The 17025-nt window shown below is 44.2% G+C and overlaps 1 protein-coding gene across 1 annotated transcript in view; it reads left to right on the top strand.

Annotated features, from left to right (window-relative positions):
• Nucleotides 1–17025, top strand: part of LOC122919501 (cytochrome P450 2G1-like) — an 85546-nt gene that overhangs the window by 23136 nt on the left and 45385 nt on the right. Inside the window, exon 4 of the mRNA XM_044268565.1 lies at nt 8121–8270. Within this exon, the coding sequence (XP_044124500.1) occupies nt 8121–8270 (150 nt within the window). The remainder of the gene's footprint in view (nt 1–8120; nt 8271–17025) is intronic.

The raw sequence follows: 17025 nt of genomic DNA, 5'->3' as shown, positions 1-17025 counted from the left end.
ACTACCCTATAAAGCCCACCAGTTAACAATAGAAACATCACACAATGTTGAAAGGCACAGTACCTGTTAACCACAACATGAATGTCCAGTTAGCGTCATTGATGAAAAAAGCTGCTTAAGCGCACAGCTGCTAAGGGTCATTTTGTGAACACTGTTGTGTAAGTGGTGCTGGTCAATGCTCTAAGTGGGATCATACCCTTATATACAGCTTTAGCCTGTCTCTTTGCCTCCTACTTGTGAATGGTTTCTCCTTGTCAGTGCTTATAAGCAGAGGAATGTAAGTGCAGTGTGAAGCTATAGCTCAAATGATACACTGGAGATTCTGCACACAGGACACACACAGATAGTATAGCCAGTTAATGTGAGTCGGGTGAGGTTGCAGCTAATCATTGCAGGGCATCACCTACTATATCAGTGCTCTCTTAAAAAGAAATGATATGAACAGTTCTATATACATAGAGACATAAAGAGTAAAAAGGGTAAAGCAGGGATCCAAGAGCTCTTGGGAGGTATAGACAGATGATGTTGTAATTATGTAGTTCACAAAAAGTTAGCCACAGAGGAGAGACTGACATCCTGCATGAAGCATTCTTCAGATCGGTAGTAAGACTAAGATAAAAAAAACATAGCTGTTCATAAGGGCCCATTTGGACGAACGCATGGCAATGGCTCTGTGGTCCACAAAGCATGGGCACCGTCCGTGTGCAATCCGTGCTGCAGATGCATACCTATTGACTTGTTTCCGCGATCCACAAAATACGAGAAAAGATAGGACATGTCCTATATTTTGTATTGCAGTGTTTCCGTGGCCTTCTGATCCGTGCCTCCGTTCTGCAAAAGATAAGACATGTCTCTTACGGTCTTATGAATGAGACCTAAAGCAAGGGTCCAGAATGTATAGCTGCAGCCAAACTGGGGAAAAGGAAATTATTCTGCTAGAATATAACTGGAGGTGAGTTAGGATTATATATCCAAAACCTGGTACAATGATTGATGGGCAGAGGTGCTGATTATGCTACAGAATACTTGTAATGCCTCATGCCTCAGTGTTTTGGTCAGTGATTTCCATCCGTGATTTTGAGCCAAAGCCAGGTGCAGCTCTAAACACAGAACAGGTGCAGATTTTTCCCTTAGACCTTATGTCTGGGGAGGCTCCAGTCCTGGTTTTGGCTCACAATCACTGATGGAAATCCCTGACCAAAACACTGATGTGTGAATGAGGATTAAGGCTACTTTCACACTAGCGTTCGGGGCTCCACTTGTGAGTTCCGTGTGAAGGCTCTCACAAGCAGCCCTGAACGCATCCGTACGGCCCCAATGCATTCTGAGTGGATGCAGATCCGCTCAGAATGCCTCAGTCTAACCGAAGAACTTTAATTGGAGACTAAATGAATTCATCCTTGGGAACCCTGATTACATAAAGAAAATTGCGTCACTACTAGACGAATACTTTAAATTGAACTCTTTGCCAGAAATCTCGCCCCAAACCGTCTGGGATGCTCATAAACCTTTCATCAGAGGCGAGTTTATCAGCTTAGGATCGCATCTAAAGAAAGCCAGGGAGAGTAATATTAATAATCTCCTCTCTAAGGTTAACAAACTAGAATCTACCCATAAGAATACCCCCTCTGACTCCCATCTTCAAGAGCTTTCCAAGGCAAGAGCCGAATTGAAAGCCCTGTTAAACAACAATTCAGCTAAATACTATCTCAACTCCCAGTACAAGTTTTTTGCTCACGGGGATAAGGCCACAAAATTCCTGATGAATAGAATTAAATCTAGAAGAGAAGACAATTACATTCACCAACTGTCCTCTCCTAAGGGCGACCCAGTATTTGACTCTTTCAAGATTGCCAAACAATTTAGAGACTTCTATGAAGCCCTGTATAACCTCCCTCCCACCGTACTCCCAACATCTCACTCCACATTAGTGGAGGCTTATCTTAAGTCTACTACCTGCCCAACGCTGTCGGCAGACCAAAAGCATTCGCTGGAAGCCCCATTTACCATGGAAGAGATCTCTCTTGCCCTAGCCCAAATGCCCCAGGGGAAAAGTCCGGGCCCAGACGGACTACCGGCATTTTACTACAAAACATTTAAAAAACAGCTCATGCCGCATCTACTCACGGTCTGCAACCAGTCCCTACAGGGTGTTCCTTTGTCTAGGGATATGACGTCTGCTCATGTAGCCTTGATTCCAAAGGAGGGGAAGGACTCCAAGCAATGTGCAAACTATAGGCCAATTTCTCTCCTGAATATTGATCTAAAAATACTCGCGAAACTACTGGCCAACCGCCTTGCAGTCCTTCTCCCTCTGCTGGTGCATATGGATCAGGTGGGCTTTGTGCGTAATAGGGAAGGTAGAGATAATACAACCAGAGTCATCAACGCTCTCTGCTATGCCAGACATACTTCCACTCCCCTTTTACTTCTTAGCACCGACGCTGAAAAAGCGTTTGACCGCATAAATTGGTATTATTTACGACATGTTCTCACCTTCTTCGGCCTACCTGATCCATATATCAAGGCTGTATTTGCCATGTACGACCAGGCTTCCGCCCGTGTGATGGTTAACGGTGACCTATCGTCTCCCTTTCAAATCCGAAACGGAACTCGTCAGGGTTGCCCACTATCCCCCCTATTATTCATCCTGGCCATGGAACCCCTTTTGTCTAGGCTTAGGATGGATACTGAGATTAAGGGTTTGTTTCTAGGAGGTAGGACCCACAAGATCGCTGCATTTGCAGACGACGTCATGATTATGACATCAAACCCTAAGACCTCTCTCCCCCTAATTCAGGAACATTTACAGAACTACAGTCTAGTTTCAAATTTTAAGATCAACGAGTGCAAATCCACCATCATTTGCACGGGTGTTTCACCACAACTCAAACTCTCCTTAATGAAAGATTCTCACTTCAATTGGTCCTCTCCAACTATCACCTACCTAGGAGTGAAAATTAGCCCTACCATCTCAGACCTCTTCAGACTTAATTATATCCCTTTGAAGGCTGCCCTATTCTTAGCCCTGGAAAAACTCACTAAATCAGCATCTACCCTATCCTGGTTTGGAAGTAAAAACATCCTTTCTGCTCTTATTATCCCACGTCTCACATACCTCCAACAAGTGCTCCCAATTCCCATCCCAAAGTCTTATTACTCAGCCCTGAAACAAAAGTTCAGAATGTTCGTATGGAATGGCAGGAGAGCGAGAATATCCTACTCATTTTTATCTAGGTCACGTTCATCGGGTGGTATAGGATTGCCAGACCCTGAACTATATGGGAAGGCTATCCTTATGTCCCGAACCATTGACTGGTTGAGAAACACTGACAGCAAGTCCTGGGTGGCCATGGAACAGAGCATCAGGGCCGTTTCTAGGGGCGGGCGGGACGGGCGGCCGCCCGGGGCGCTGCCAGAAGCAGGGGGCGCCCGTTGAGGTACAAAAAAAATAATAAAAAATTTGTTAAAGGATCGGGCGGGCGGCCGGCGGCGCCCCTCATGCTGAGCCTCCTGAGCGGCCGGCTCAGTGCTGCGCAGCCTGCCTGCGCTGCAGACTGCTGAGTTGTTAGTGTAGCGTGGCCGAGCTCTGTTCGGTCCGGCCCGGGGTACAGGAGCTTTTGTTTCTTGTACCCGGCCGGACTGAAAGGAAGTGCACACTAAGTGAGCACTTCCTGTCAGCCGGGTACAGGAAACAAAAGCTCCTGTACCGCGGAGCGAACAGAGCTCGGCCACGCTACACTAGATGTGACATTGACAAGGGGGAGGAAATGAGAGGAGGGAGGGGGGGAGGAAATGAGAGGAGGGAGGGGGGGGGAGTAGAATGAGACTGAGAGTGACAAGGGAGGGGGGGGAGTAGAATGAGACTGAGAGTGACAAGGGAGGGGGGGGAGGAGGAGTAGAATGAGAGTGACAAGGGAGGGGGGGGGAGAAGAGAGTGACAAGGGAGGGGGGGAGAAGAGAGTGACAAGGGAGGGGGGGGAGAAGAGAGTGACAAGGGAGGGGGGGGGAGAAGAGAGTGACAAGGGAGGGGGGGGGAGAAGAGAGTGACAAGGGAGGGGGGGGGGAGAAGAGAGTGACAAGGGAGGGGGGGGAGAAGAGAGTGACAAGGGAGGGGGGGGGGAGAAGAGAGTGACAAGGGAGAGGGGGGGGGAAAAGAGTGACAAGGGAGGGGGGGAGAAGAGAGTGACAAGGGAGGGGGGGGAGAAGAGAGTAAGGCTACTTTCACACTAGCGTTCGATCTGATCCGTTCTGAACGGATCCGATCATAATAATGCAGACGGAGGCTCCGTTCAGAACGGATCCGTCTGCATTATATTGGCATATAAAAGCTAAGTGTGAAAATAGCCTCGTACGGATCCGTCCAGACTTTCAATGTAAAGTCAATGGGGGACGGATCCGCTTGAAGATTGAGCCATATTGTGGCATCTTCAAACGGATCCGTCCCCATTGACTTACATTGTAAGTCTGGACGGATCCGCACGCCTCCGCACGGCCAGGCGGACACCCGAACGCTGCAAGCAGCGTTCAGCTGTCCGCCTGGCCGTGCGGAGGCGAGCGGAGCGGAGGCTGAACGCCGCCAGACTGATGCAGTCTGAGCGGATCCGCTCCATTCAGACTGCATCAGGGCTGGACGGCTGCGTTCGGGTCCGCTCGTGAACCCCTTCAAACGGAGCTCACGAGCGGACCGACGAACGCTAGTGTGAAAGTAGCCTGACAAGGGAGGGGGGGGAGAAGAGAGTGACAAGGGAGGGGGGGGAGAAGAGAGTGACAAGGGAGGGGGGGGGAGAAGAGAGTGACAAGGGAGGGGGGGGAGAAGAGAGTGACAAGGGAGGGGGGGGGAGAAGAGAGTGACAAGGGAGGGGGGGGAGAAGAGAGTGACAAGGGAGGGGGGGGAGAAGAGAGTGACAAGGGAGGGGGGGAGAAGAGAGTGACAAGGGAGGGGGGGGAGAAGAGAGTGACAAGGGAGGGGGGGGAGAAGAGAGTGACAAGGGAGGGGGGGGAGAAGAGAGTGACAAGGGAGGGGGGGGAGAAGAGAGTGACAAGGGAGGGGGGGGAAGAGAGTGACAAGGGAGTCCGCAGAGCCAGACTGCAGCCAGAGACCAGATCATCTAATTGTCCTGGTGGTAAGTAGACAATGCAATATGTGTATTATTTAATTGTTTAGTTATTAATACTACATTTTGCGGACCGCACATTGCCGGCACTAAGAGAATATGCCTATTCTTGTCCTTTATTGGGGACAAGAATAGGACATGTACTATTTTTTTTCAGGTTCGGAATTGCGGATCCGGGTCCGCAATTCCGGATCTGATAAGGGGGGGCGGGGGTGCCAATTTTTATCTTGCCTAGGGCGGCAAAAATCCTTGCACCGGCCCTGGTCAGACTTACTGACGTCACGCGCCTGATCCTCCCACTAGGCGGCGCAGGCGCGTGACATACAGTGACTGAGTGAGCGCCGCACTGCCTGCCTGTTACCGCCCGCCCTGAGCCCCTGAGCAGTGCTGATGCCTGCTGTGAGGCGAGTGATGGTCTGGGGGGGCATTAATTACAATGGGGGGATGGGGGTTATTACAATGGGGGGGGGGCATTAATTACAATGGGGGGGAATTAATTACAATGGGGGGGCCACTGTGGGAGACATGAAAATGGGGGCCACTGTCACTGTGGGGGACATTAAGTTTAATAAGGATCACTATGGACATTATTTAGAATGGAGGCTGCTGTTGGTGTCATTACTCATTATAACTGTATAATGTCTGATAGGCCTAGTCCTGAGCTGAGTTATATTACCCTGCCCATGCCCTGTATAATAATGTACCCATCCCTGATACCCCTTAGTTATATTACCCCGCTGGAGTAATATAACTAAGGGGTATCAGGGTACATTATTATACAGGGCAGGGTAATATAACTCAGGACTAGGCCTATCAGACATTATACAGTTATAATGACATCCACAGCAGCCTCCATTCTAAATAATGTCCATAGTGATCCTTATTAAAAATAATGTCCCCCCACAGGCAGGCAGTGCGGGCGGCGGCGCTCACTCACTGTACCTCACGGGGGGGGGGGGGGGGGGGAGTTTTTTTGACACTCGCCCTGAGAGAAATTTAGAAATTTTACCTAGAAACTGCACTGCAGAGCATTATGGGTCAACCAGCTTGTGCCCTATGTCTGGGTCATAGAGTACCCCCCCAAGTTAACTTGCAACCCTTCCCAATTATCAGGGCCACAGTGGAAGCATGGAAATGGTGGAATCTCTTTCACTGCTCAATTCCCTTCCCATCCCCCCTGGTCACGATTAGTGATATTCTTGGTTCATCCACGGGCGGGCCTAGAAGTTCCTCCTCTAAATCAGTTGGTTCTTCCTCCATGCCAATATCCCTTCTCCTGGAACCCCAGGGCTTAGTCCCAACAAATGATACCATTAAAACTCTTCTCAACCCACAACCATGTGATTTCAACCTCATCCCACTTATCAAATCGTTTGTTAATAAAAACAACACGAATGGTGAACTCCTTCGCCCCCTTACATGGTTTGAGGCTTTAATAACTAGCCCTAATCCCCCTAAAAAACCTATTTCTCTTATATATAACAAACTAAGATCTCCCCCCCTAATTGTTAAGCCAGCTTTCATTCGATCCTGGGAACTGGAGACAGGCGTGGATCTCCCTCTTCAAACTTTACCTACACTATTTGAGACCCCACATAAGTCTTCTAGATGTGTTAGAGCACAGGAGAATGGATACAAAATCCTCTCACAATGGTACATCACCCCGGTTAAATCCTCTCATTTCTCCAGAGCTACGTCTACAATATGCTGGAGGTGTCAAGGGGAGAAAGGTACTTTCTTACACATATGGTGGACGTGCTCGAGCATTAACAAATGGTGGGCGGAAATTTTCCAGATCAGTAACCTAATCTGCTCCTCAAATATTGCCCTATCCCCCTATGGTGCCTTGCTCTCCCTTTTTACTGATAAAGAGTCGCCCCCTCCCACGTTCCTCTTCAAGCAATTCTTATTGGCAGCCCGTCTCCTAGTTCCTAAACATTGGCTACAAGATAGCTTACCCTCGATGGAGCAATGGAGACTCAAAGTAGATCAAATCTACCGTTTTGAGGAAATGGCCTCCTGGGAGTCACGGTCTCACCCAATTTTCCTGAGAAAGTGGGCCCCCTGGGCAAAGTACAGATTTTCTGAACCTTAGTCTACCTAACACAAACACATGGCCTCCCTTTCGACCCTGTCATATTAGCTATGCGATTAGGTCTAGCAATTTAGATTCTGACCAGTTCTGCTTGGTAATTTACTGGTAGATGGAGATGCCTGTCCCCTCCCGGCTGCGAGCCATATATGACTCATACACATATAGGGTGGGTACGAGGTCACTAAGGTGTGTCAGATTATTTTGGTTTTCTCCCTCTAGCTGCATTGACACTCCTTCTAAGCAGCCATGCCTCGATACTGTCCTATATGCACTGACCTATGGAATGCAAGCTGCGTTTATGGAGTACCTCTTACTTTTTCTGTAAGGATTTCTATCCTAATTCCGTTATGTACGATATTTTGCCTCTATGATAATGTGTATGGTACCGATTTACGCCACTGTTGGCGTACTGTTACAGTGTATGTTTTACCGAAAGTAAAATAAAAACTTAAAAAAAAAAAAAAAAAAAAGAATGCCTCAGTCTGGCACCGTTTGGCCTCCGCTCCACTCAGCAGCCGGACACCCGAACGCTGCTTGCAGCGTTTGGGAGTCCGCCTGGCCGTGCGGAGCCAAACGGATCCGTCCAGACTTACAATGTAAGTCAATGGGGACGGATCCGTTTGAAGTTGACACAATATGGCTCAATTTCAAACGGATCCGTCCCCCATTGGCTTTCAATGTAAAGTCTGGACGGATCCGTCTGACTAACTTTCAGACTTAGAATTTTTTCTGAAATATAATGCAGACGGATCCGTTCTGAACGGATCCCATCGTCTGCATTTTAGGAGCGGATCCGCTCCGAACGCAAGTGTGAAAGTAGCCTAATGGGAAAATGTATTTTATTGTTTCCATTAGCTCTTGCTATTGTGAAGGGTACTCTTTCCACTCATTCTACATCTTTTTTTCAGGGGTAGTGGGCAGTAACGGAGAGCGCTGGAAACAGCTACGCCGCTTCTCTCTGATGACATTAAGAAACTTTGGGATGGGTAAAAGAAGCATTGAACAGAGAATTCAAGAAGAGGCCCAGTTCCTTATAGAAGTATTGAGAAAGAGCAATGGTGAGAACTAAAGGGAAATAATGTCATTAGACAAGATATTTTCTAAGACTTCTTATTTCAGTAGATTTTTTTGACATCAATGCAATAGTTGGTCATATAATAGCTGAAAATCAAGAGGGAAAAATGTTCTAAATTCACAGGAATTTTTGTATTTCATCTGACCTCATAAAAATCTTGAAATATTGCAAGCAGATTAAAGGAAAGCTGTCAGGTCCCTTAGGCCTCATGCACACGACCTTGGTGTGTTTTGTGGTCCGCAAATCGCAGATCCGCAAAACAGGGTTGGCATCCGTGCGTGTTCCGCAATTTGTGGAAAACGGCACAGACAGCTTTAATATAAATGCTTATTCTTGTCTGCAAAGCGCGGACAAGAATAGGACATGTTATATTTTTTTAGCGGGGCCACGGAACGGAGCAACGGATGCGGACAGCACACGGAGTGCTGTCCGCGTCTTTTACGGCCCCATTGAAGTGAATGGGTCCGCAACCGAGCCACAAAATGGCGGCTCGGATGCGGACCAAAACAATGGCTGTGTGCATGAGGCCTATGTTGCCCTCCCATAGTGCAGCTGATGTCAGTGGTCTGTTACTTATGTGGGAGTGTGGCATGCTTTCTCAGAACTTGCACATATCGTGTGGCCGGTTTCAGCAATAACGATATTTATGATGTGTTCTCCTCTGCCCTCTCTCTGCTGATTGACAGGCTTCTCTCTATGCACAGCAACAGAGAAACCCATTAAGCAGAGGGGAGGGAACCTACATCTCATGAATGTCATCGTACTCCTCGCTCCATGCACTGCAGAATGTAACATGTGTGTTTGGAAAACCCACACCTCCACATAAATAACTGACTGCTAATAACAGCGTAAGGAATCTGACAGGTTTGCTTTAACCACTTGCCTACAACTTCAGGACTTTATACGTCATGGCAATAGGCTCTTATCTGTAAACCTGACATATAAAAGCGTTGGGTCACATCATGATCTGCTGGTGGCCTGTGCCACTGCAGATTGCTGTGACCGAGCTGTCATTAGACAGCTGGGGTCACAAGGAGAAGTGTCGTGACAAGCAGGAGCACCTGAGGGGGTAGATCATGTGATATTTTTATAGAGCAGGTCATTACAGATGTGATGATACCTAATATATCTACTTTTTTTACATTTATTTCAGTTTTATAAAATAAAAGCATTTTTGATTTATGACTGTGTCTACATTTTCTGAAATCCATATTTACTTTATTTTTCGGGTGATCGTCTTATGTAGGGGCATATTTTTTGTGGGAAGAGTTGACGTTCAGCGGCAACACCACTTGCTCATCAGACGTCTGATCTGTGACAGCCCGACGCGCTGGAACTCCACCTTGTATATCTATTTGTACTGGCCTGCAGTAAAATTGATATCCAATGACCGTCTAATATACCTCCAGCCACATAATCACTTGCTCTTTTCTGTACGTTAAATGAATAGTTTTTGGGGCCTGTACTACACTGCCCTGCATTAAAATTGTTATCCAATGACCCTCTAATATACCTCCAGACATATAATCACTTGATGTTTCTGTCCGATGAATGAATAATTTTTGGGGCTTGTAGTCCACTGGCCTGCAGTAAAATTGATATCCATTGACCGTCTAATCTACCTTCAGCCACATAATCACTTGATCTTTTATGTACGTTGAATGTATAATTTTTGGGGCCTGTAATCTAACTAGCCAATAGTAAAATTGTTATACAGTGACCGCCTAATGTACCTCCAGCCACATAATCACTTGATGTTTTCTGTCCGATGAATGAATAATTTTTGGGGCCTGTAGTCCACTGGCCTGCAGTAAAATTGATATCCATTGACCGTCTAATCTACCTCCAGCCACATAATCACTTGATCTTTTATGTACAGTATATATATATTCATACTTCTGATATACAGTATATGAATGCATAATATGTTGGAAACTACTACTTATTTTAGCCATAATATATTTTTTTATATTATAATATATTAAATATTCTAAATATATTATAATATATGTAAATAAATTATGGCTAAAAACTTACTAGAGATAAATGTTTCTGTCGGGATTCAAACTCCCAACCATAATATGTAGGAAACTACTAGTGATGTTTTTATATATTTATATATATTATAATATATTATATGTTCTAAATATATTATAATATATGATGGCTAAAAATTTACATATACAAATGTTTCTGTTGGTATTCAAACTCCCAATGTTGTACATTAGAGGCAAGGATGTTAACCACTACACTATACAGCTATAAGTGAGCTGGCACAGGAATATAAAATAAGTCTTCTGCTGAATAGGAATACTCACTACATCAGGAACTACTATGAGGTTTTTCTGACACATTTAAGTGTTTGGCTTTATAGCTGAGTGGATAAGGTCCTTGCCTCTAATGTACAATGTTGAAAGTTTAAATAGTGGCAGAAACATTTCAGAAATTAGATTTAAATACACTGGATGTCCCCAAGCACTAACTCCCATATATGGATATAGCTATATATGGAGTCAGAGCAGGGACTGCTAAGCTGAACTAGAGTCCCAACACCCTCCCCTCTTCAGAGCAGAGTTTTACAAAGTAATAGCATTTTTTTTCTACCGATCATCTTTTGTAGGGACTTTTTTTGCAGAGTGAGGTAACAGTGTGATTGGTACCATTTTGGGGTGCATATTATTTTTTGATCGCTTGGTATTAACACTTTTTGTGAGAGAACAAAAAAGATCTGTTTTTGCACAGTTTTTATTTTTTACAGATTTACATGATTGGGTGGATCATGTTATATTTTTATAAAGCCAGTCGTTACGGATGTGGTGATACCTAATATGTCTGGGTTTTTAGATTTTTTACACTTCATCATGTTTTTTTTGTTTGTTTGATTATTATTATTTTTTGTCCCACTATGGGACTTCAACTTTTCAGGGTTTGATCACTGTTTTAATGCAATAGAATTATATTGTATGTCATTGAGCTACCAGTTTAGTTGTATAGGAGACCCTGGGGTCTGGATCTCCAAGGCTTCCATAGAAGGCAAGCTCCGATTCCTCTGCAAGGCATCAAGCGGCCTTCTCAGCCATCGGGTCCCCGTCACCACAGCATGAGATGTAGAGGAATAATGTACCCTCCCCAAGCCAGGTGTGTTCAGCGGTCAGCACTAACCATGGCACACAAGGTGTTACTACACTAGCAACGGTGTATTCACTGATGCCGGCGTATACAGCAGGGGCTGCAGGGGCTTGTCCACTGATCGGATGAGAGCAGCTTCTGCATCCGCCCGATCACCCTGCCGTACATCGCTGGGCCTCAGGTCTCGTCTTACAGGGCCGTACAGGTGCCTTTAAAAGTTATAGTAAAAAAGTATATACAGCTGTGTACTGATATGTGAGGTATGGGGTATAATAGATGTAATGTGTGTTTGTGTGTATATATATATATATACAGTCATGTGAAAAAATTAGGACACCCTTTGAAAGCATGTGTTTTTTTGTAACATTTTTAATAAAAGGTTATTTCATCTCCATTTCAACAATACAGAGAGATTAAAGTAATCCAACTAAACAAAGAAAACTGAAGAAAAGTCTTTTCAAGATCTTCTGTAAATGTCATTCTACAAAAATGCCTATTCTAACTGAGGAAAAAGATAGGACACCCTCACATGTATTCCCTCTTAAATTGGCTCAGATCTCACACAGGTATATCACACCAGGTGCACATAATTAGTAGATCGTTACTCTGCATGTTGAATGAGGCTTGCCCTATTTAAACCTCAGACATTTAGTTTGGTGTGCTCCTGACTGTTGAAGTGAGAGTGAGCACCATGGTGAGAGCAAAAGAGCTGTCAGAGGACTTCAGAAAAAAGATTGTAGCAGCCTATGAGTCTGGGAAGGGATTTAAAAAGATCTCAAAAGATTTTGAAATCAGCCATTCCACTGTCCGGAAGATAGTCTACAAGTGGAGGGCTTTCAAAACAACTGCCAACATGCCCAGGACTGGTCGCCCCAGCAAGTTCACCCCAAGAGCAGACCGCAAGATGCTAAAAGAGGTCTCCAAAAACCCTAAAGTGTCATCTCGAGAACTACAGCAGGCTCTGGCTACTGTTGATGTAGAAGTACATGCCTCTACAATCAGAAAGAGACTGTACAAGTTTAACTTGCATGGGAGGTGTGCAAGGAGGAAACCTTTGCTTTCCAAGAGAAACATCGAGGCCAGACTGACATTTGCCAGAGATAAAGTTGACAAAGACCAGGACTTCTGGAATAATGTTCTTTGGACAGATGAGTCCAAAATTGAATTATTTGGACACAACAGCAGAGGACATGTTTGGCGTAAACCAAACACAGCATTCCAAGAAAAGAACCTCATACCAACTGTGAAGCATGGAGGTGGAAGTGTCATGGTTTGGGGCTGCTTTGCTGCAGCAGGACCTGGTCAGCTCACCATCATAGAATCCACGATGAATTCTACTGTGTATCAGAAGGTGCTTGAAGAACATGTGAGACCATCAGTTAGAAAATTAAAGCTGAAGCGGAACTGGACCATGCAACATGACAATGACCCAAAACATACTAGTAAATCAACCAAAGATTGGCTGAAAAAGAAGAAATGGAGAGTCCTGGAATGGCCAAGTCAAAGTCCAGATTTGAATCCCATTGAGATGCTGTGGGGTGACTTGAAAAGGGCTGTACGTGCAAGAAACCCCTCAAACATCTCACAGCTGAAAAAGTTCTGCATTGAGGAGTGGGGTAAAATTTCCTCAGACCAATGTCGAAGACTGGTAGATGGCTACAAGAACCGTCTCACTGCAGTTATTTCAGCCAAAGGAGGTAACACTCGCTATTAGGGGCAAGGGTGTCCTATCTTTTTCCTCAGTTAGAATAGGCATTTTTGTAGAATGACATTTACAGAAGATCTTGAAAAGACTTTTCTTCAGTTTTCTTTGTTTAGTCGGATTACTTTAATCTCTCTGTATTGTTGAAACGGAGATGAAATAACCTTTTATTAAAAATGTTACAAAAAACCACATGCTTTCAAAGGGTGTCCTAATTTTTTCACATGACTGTATGTGTGAAACTCGAAAAATTTTAATATCGTGCAAAGTTCATTTATTTCAGTAATGTAACTTAAAAGGTGAAACTAATATATGAGACTCATTACAGGCAAAGCGACTAGCGAGATATTTCAAGCCTTTATTTGTTATCATTTGGATGATTATGGCTTACAGCTTATGAAACCCCAAAGTCTCAATTTTGAGGTACCCTTTGCTCAGGGGGTGATGGGAAATCTCAACGTCCCTCTGGTACCTCTGACACCAAACTTCTATTATCGGCTTGGTTTGCGTCTTGTTCTGACGTCAGGAGAGCGCTTCACTCAGTAGGGAATAACAGACACAACAATGATGTACTGAATGAACGCTCTTAAGTTTATTTTTAATGAACACAGGTTATATAGAGGGGGTTTTACTCCCTTTATTACCATATCAACGTAAGTTATTTATTCAACCTATCATATTAACACGTTCTATTCTACAGACAAAAAGAGCAACAATAACGGAACTTCCATATTTGGGATATTGTCCGGGAGTAGTGCCAAAGAGATAAGATCCATGGTTACAGAGAACAGAAACTTAGCAGAAAACAGAGTTAGTTTTAACATATAAAAACATGGATTCCTTTCAGGGGGTATGGAGTAATTAGCTGACTAGAGTGTGACACTTTGAACCTAGAATATTTAACCTTTTCATAAAATTCCAATTTTAAGCTGCATTAAAGGGGTATTATCATCTTAATGATCACTGTTAAATCTGTTAATGATTTAACAGTGATCATTTTTCTAACTATAGTTAACTAACAAATCCCCACCCCTTAGAAAACAATAAACCTATACTTACCTGACTGTTGTCTTCCGTCTCCCCTGGTTATGGCCACCGCCTTTCTCAGGAATCAAGGTGGCCGCGCGTGCGCAGATGACTTTTCTTTTCTTCTCCCGGCCGGCCCCGCGCTGTACTGAACGCACATGACGAGTCCGTGTATACGCCTGGTGACTACTTCCTGGCAAGTATACTATACTGGCCAGCAAGAAGTCACCAGGGCGCATGCGCGGACTCGGCGTGCGCGTTCAGTACAGCACGCGGAGCGGCCGGGAGAAGACATCAATGAAGATGGAGCCCGCCCCCTGCCGAAACCAGGAAGTGGACCGCGCGCTGGGGGCAGGTAAGTATAAAACTGCGTCTTGTGAAAACCCCTTTAATGCAATTCCTTTTAATTGCATTACTGAAATAGATGGACTTTTGCACAATATTCTATATATATATATATACACACACACTGTACATACCTATATAAATGTGCCAATATTGACTGGTATTTAGAACTGTTTATAATTACCTCTAGCTTAACTAAGGCCCCAGTTCCAGCTGAAGAAAAACAGCCCCTTGGCATGATGCTGCCACCACCATGCTTCACTGTGGGTATAGTGTTCTTTTGGTGATGTGCAGTGTTGTTTTTGCGGCAAACATATCTTTTGGAATTATGGCCAAAAAGTTCAACCTTGGTTTCATAAGACCGTAACACCATTTCCCACATGCTTTTGGGAGACTTCACATGTGTTTTTACAAAATGTAGCCTGTCTTGAATGTTTTTCTTCTTAAGAAAAGGCTTTCGTCTTGCCACTCTACCCCATATGAAGAATACGGGAGATTGTTGTCACATGTACCACACAGCCAGTACTTGCCAGATATTCCTGAAACTCCATTAATGTTGCTGTTGGCCTCTTGGTCGCCTCCCAGACCAGTTTTCTTCTCGTCTTTTCATCAGTTTTGGAGGGACGTCTAGTTCTTGGTAATGTCACTGTTGTGCCATATTTTCTCCACTTGATGATGACTGTCTTCACTGTGTTCCATGGTATATCTAATGCCTTGGAAATTCTTTTGTACCCTTCTCCTGACTGATACATTTTAACAATGAGATCCCTCTGATGCTTTTGAAGCTCTCTGTGGACCATGGCTTTTGCTGTGGGATGAGACTAAGACAATTTCAGGAAAGACCAACTAGAGCAGCTGAACTTTATTTGGGGTTAATCAGAGGCACTTTAAATGATGGTCGGTGTATGCTGACTCCTATTTAACAGGATTTTGAATGTGATTGCTTAATTCTGAACACAGCTACATCTCCAGTTAGAAGAGGGTGTGCACACTTATGCAACCACATTATTTTAGTTTTTTTTTGTTTGTTTGTTTTCTTCCCTCTACCTAAAAGATTTCAGTTTGTTTTTCCATTGAGTGGTACAGTTTATAGGTCACATTAAAGGTGGAAAAAATTCTGAAATGATTTATCTTTGTTTCATTTTTTTACATCACAGAAACCTGACATTTTAACAGGGGTGTGTAGACATTTTAAGTCCACTGTATATAGTAGTGTACTGATATGTGAGGTATAAATTACACATCATATCTCACATATTAGTATACTGCTTTATATACAACATATCTGTACATAGTATATCTATTATACCTCATACCTGCTGTGTATGATTCCCGACCAAGTATTGAGTGCATAAGGCTGAGTTCACACGGGCGTGTCCGGATTAGGTCTGGATGCGTCCCGGTGTATTGCGGCAAACCCGCGCGATTAGGTACGCAATTGCAGTCAGTTTTGACTGCGATTGCGTTCCGATGTTCAGTTTTTATCACGCGGGTGCAATGTGTTTTGCACTCGCGTGATAAAAAACCGACTGTGGTACCCAGACCCGAACTTCTTCACAGAAGTTCAGGTTTGGGTTAGTTGTAGTGTAGATTGTATTATTTTCCCTTATAACATGGTTATAAGGGAAAATAATAGCATTCTGAATACAGAATGCTTAGTACAAGGTCAATTGAGGGTTAAAAAAAAATAAAAGAAATTAACTCACCTTGTCCTCTTCATCGCGCAGTTCCCGGTCTCTTCTGATGAGCTGTCGGCTAAAGGACCTTTGGTGACGTCAGATCACATGCTCCAATCACATGGTACATCACCGTGGTGATGTACCATGTGATTGGAGCATGTGATCTGACGTCACCAAAGGTCCTTTAGCCGACAGCTCATCAGAAGAGACCGGGAACTGCGCGATGAAGAGGACAAGGTGAGTTAATTTCTTTTATTTTTTTTTAACCCTCAATTGACCTTGTACTAAGCATTCTGTATTCAGAATGCTATTATTTTCCCTTATAACCATGTTATAAGGGAAAATAATACAGTGAATAGACTGTCACCTAGCAACCATGAGTGAAAATCGCACCGCATCCGCACTTGCTTGCGGATGCTTGCGATTTTCACTCAGCCCCATTCATTTCTATGGGGCCTGTCCTGCGTTACAAACGCAGAATATAGAGCATGCTGCGATTTTAAAGCATTGCAGAAGTGATGCGTGAAAAAAATCGCTCATGTGCACAGCCCCATAGAAATGAATGGTGCCGGATTCAGTGTGGGTGCAATACGTTCACCTACCGCATTGCACCCGCGCGGAAATCTCGCCCGTGTGAACTCAGCCTAACTGAACATAATTATTTGAAGGTTGACTTTTTTTGTATTAAAAACACTTTTCTTTTATTGGTCGGATGAAATATGCTAATTTTTTTAGATAGGAATTTTGGGTTTTCATGAGCTGTATGCCAAAATCATCAATATTAAAACAATAAAAGGCTTGAACTACTTCAGTTGGTGTGTAATGAATCTAAAATATATGAAAGTCTAATGTTTATC

Source organism: Bufo gargarizans, chromosome 9, assembly GCF_014858855.1.
Source record: "Bufo gargarizans isolate SCDJY-AF-19 chromosome 9, ASM1485885v1, whole genome shotgun sequence".
Lineage (NCBI taxonomy): Eukaryota > Metazoa > Chordata > Amphibia > Anura > Bufonidae > Bufo > Bufo gargarizans.
This window is presented reverse-complemented; position numbering and strand designations above follow the sequence as displayed.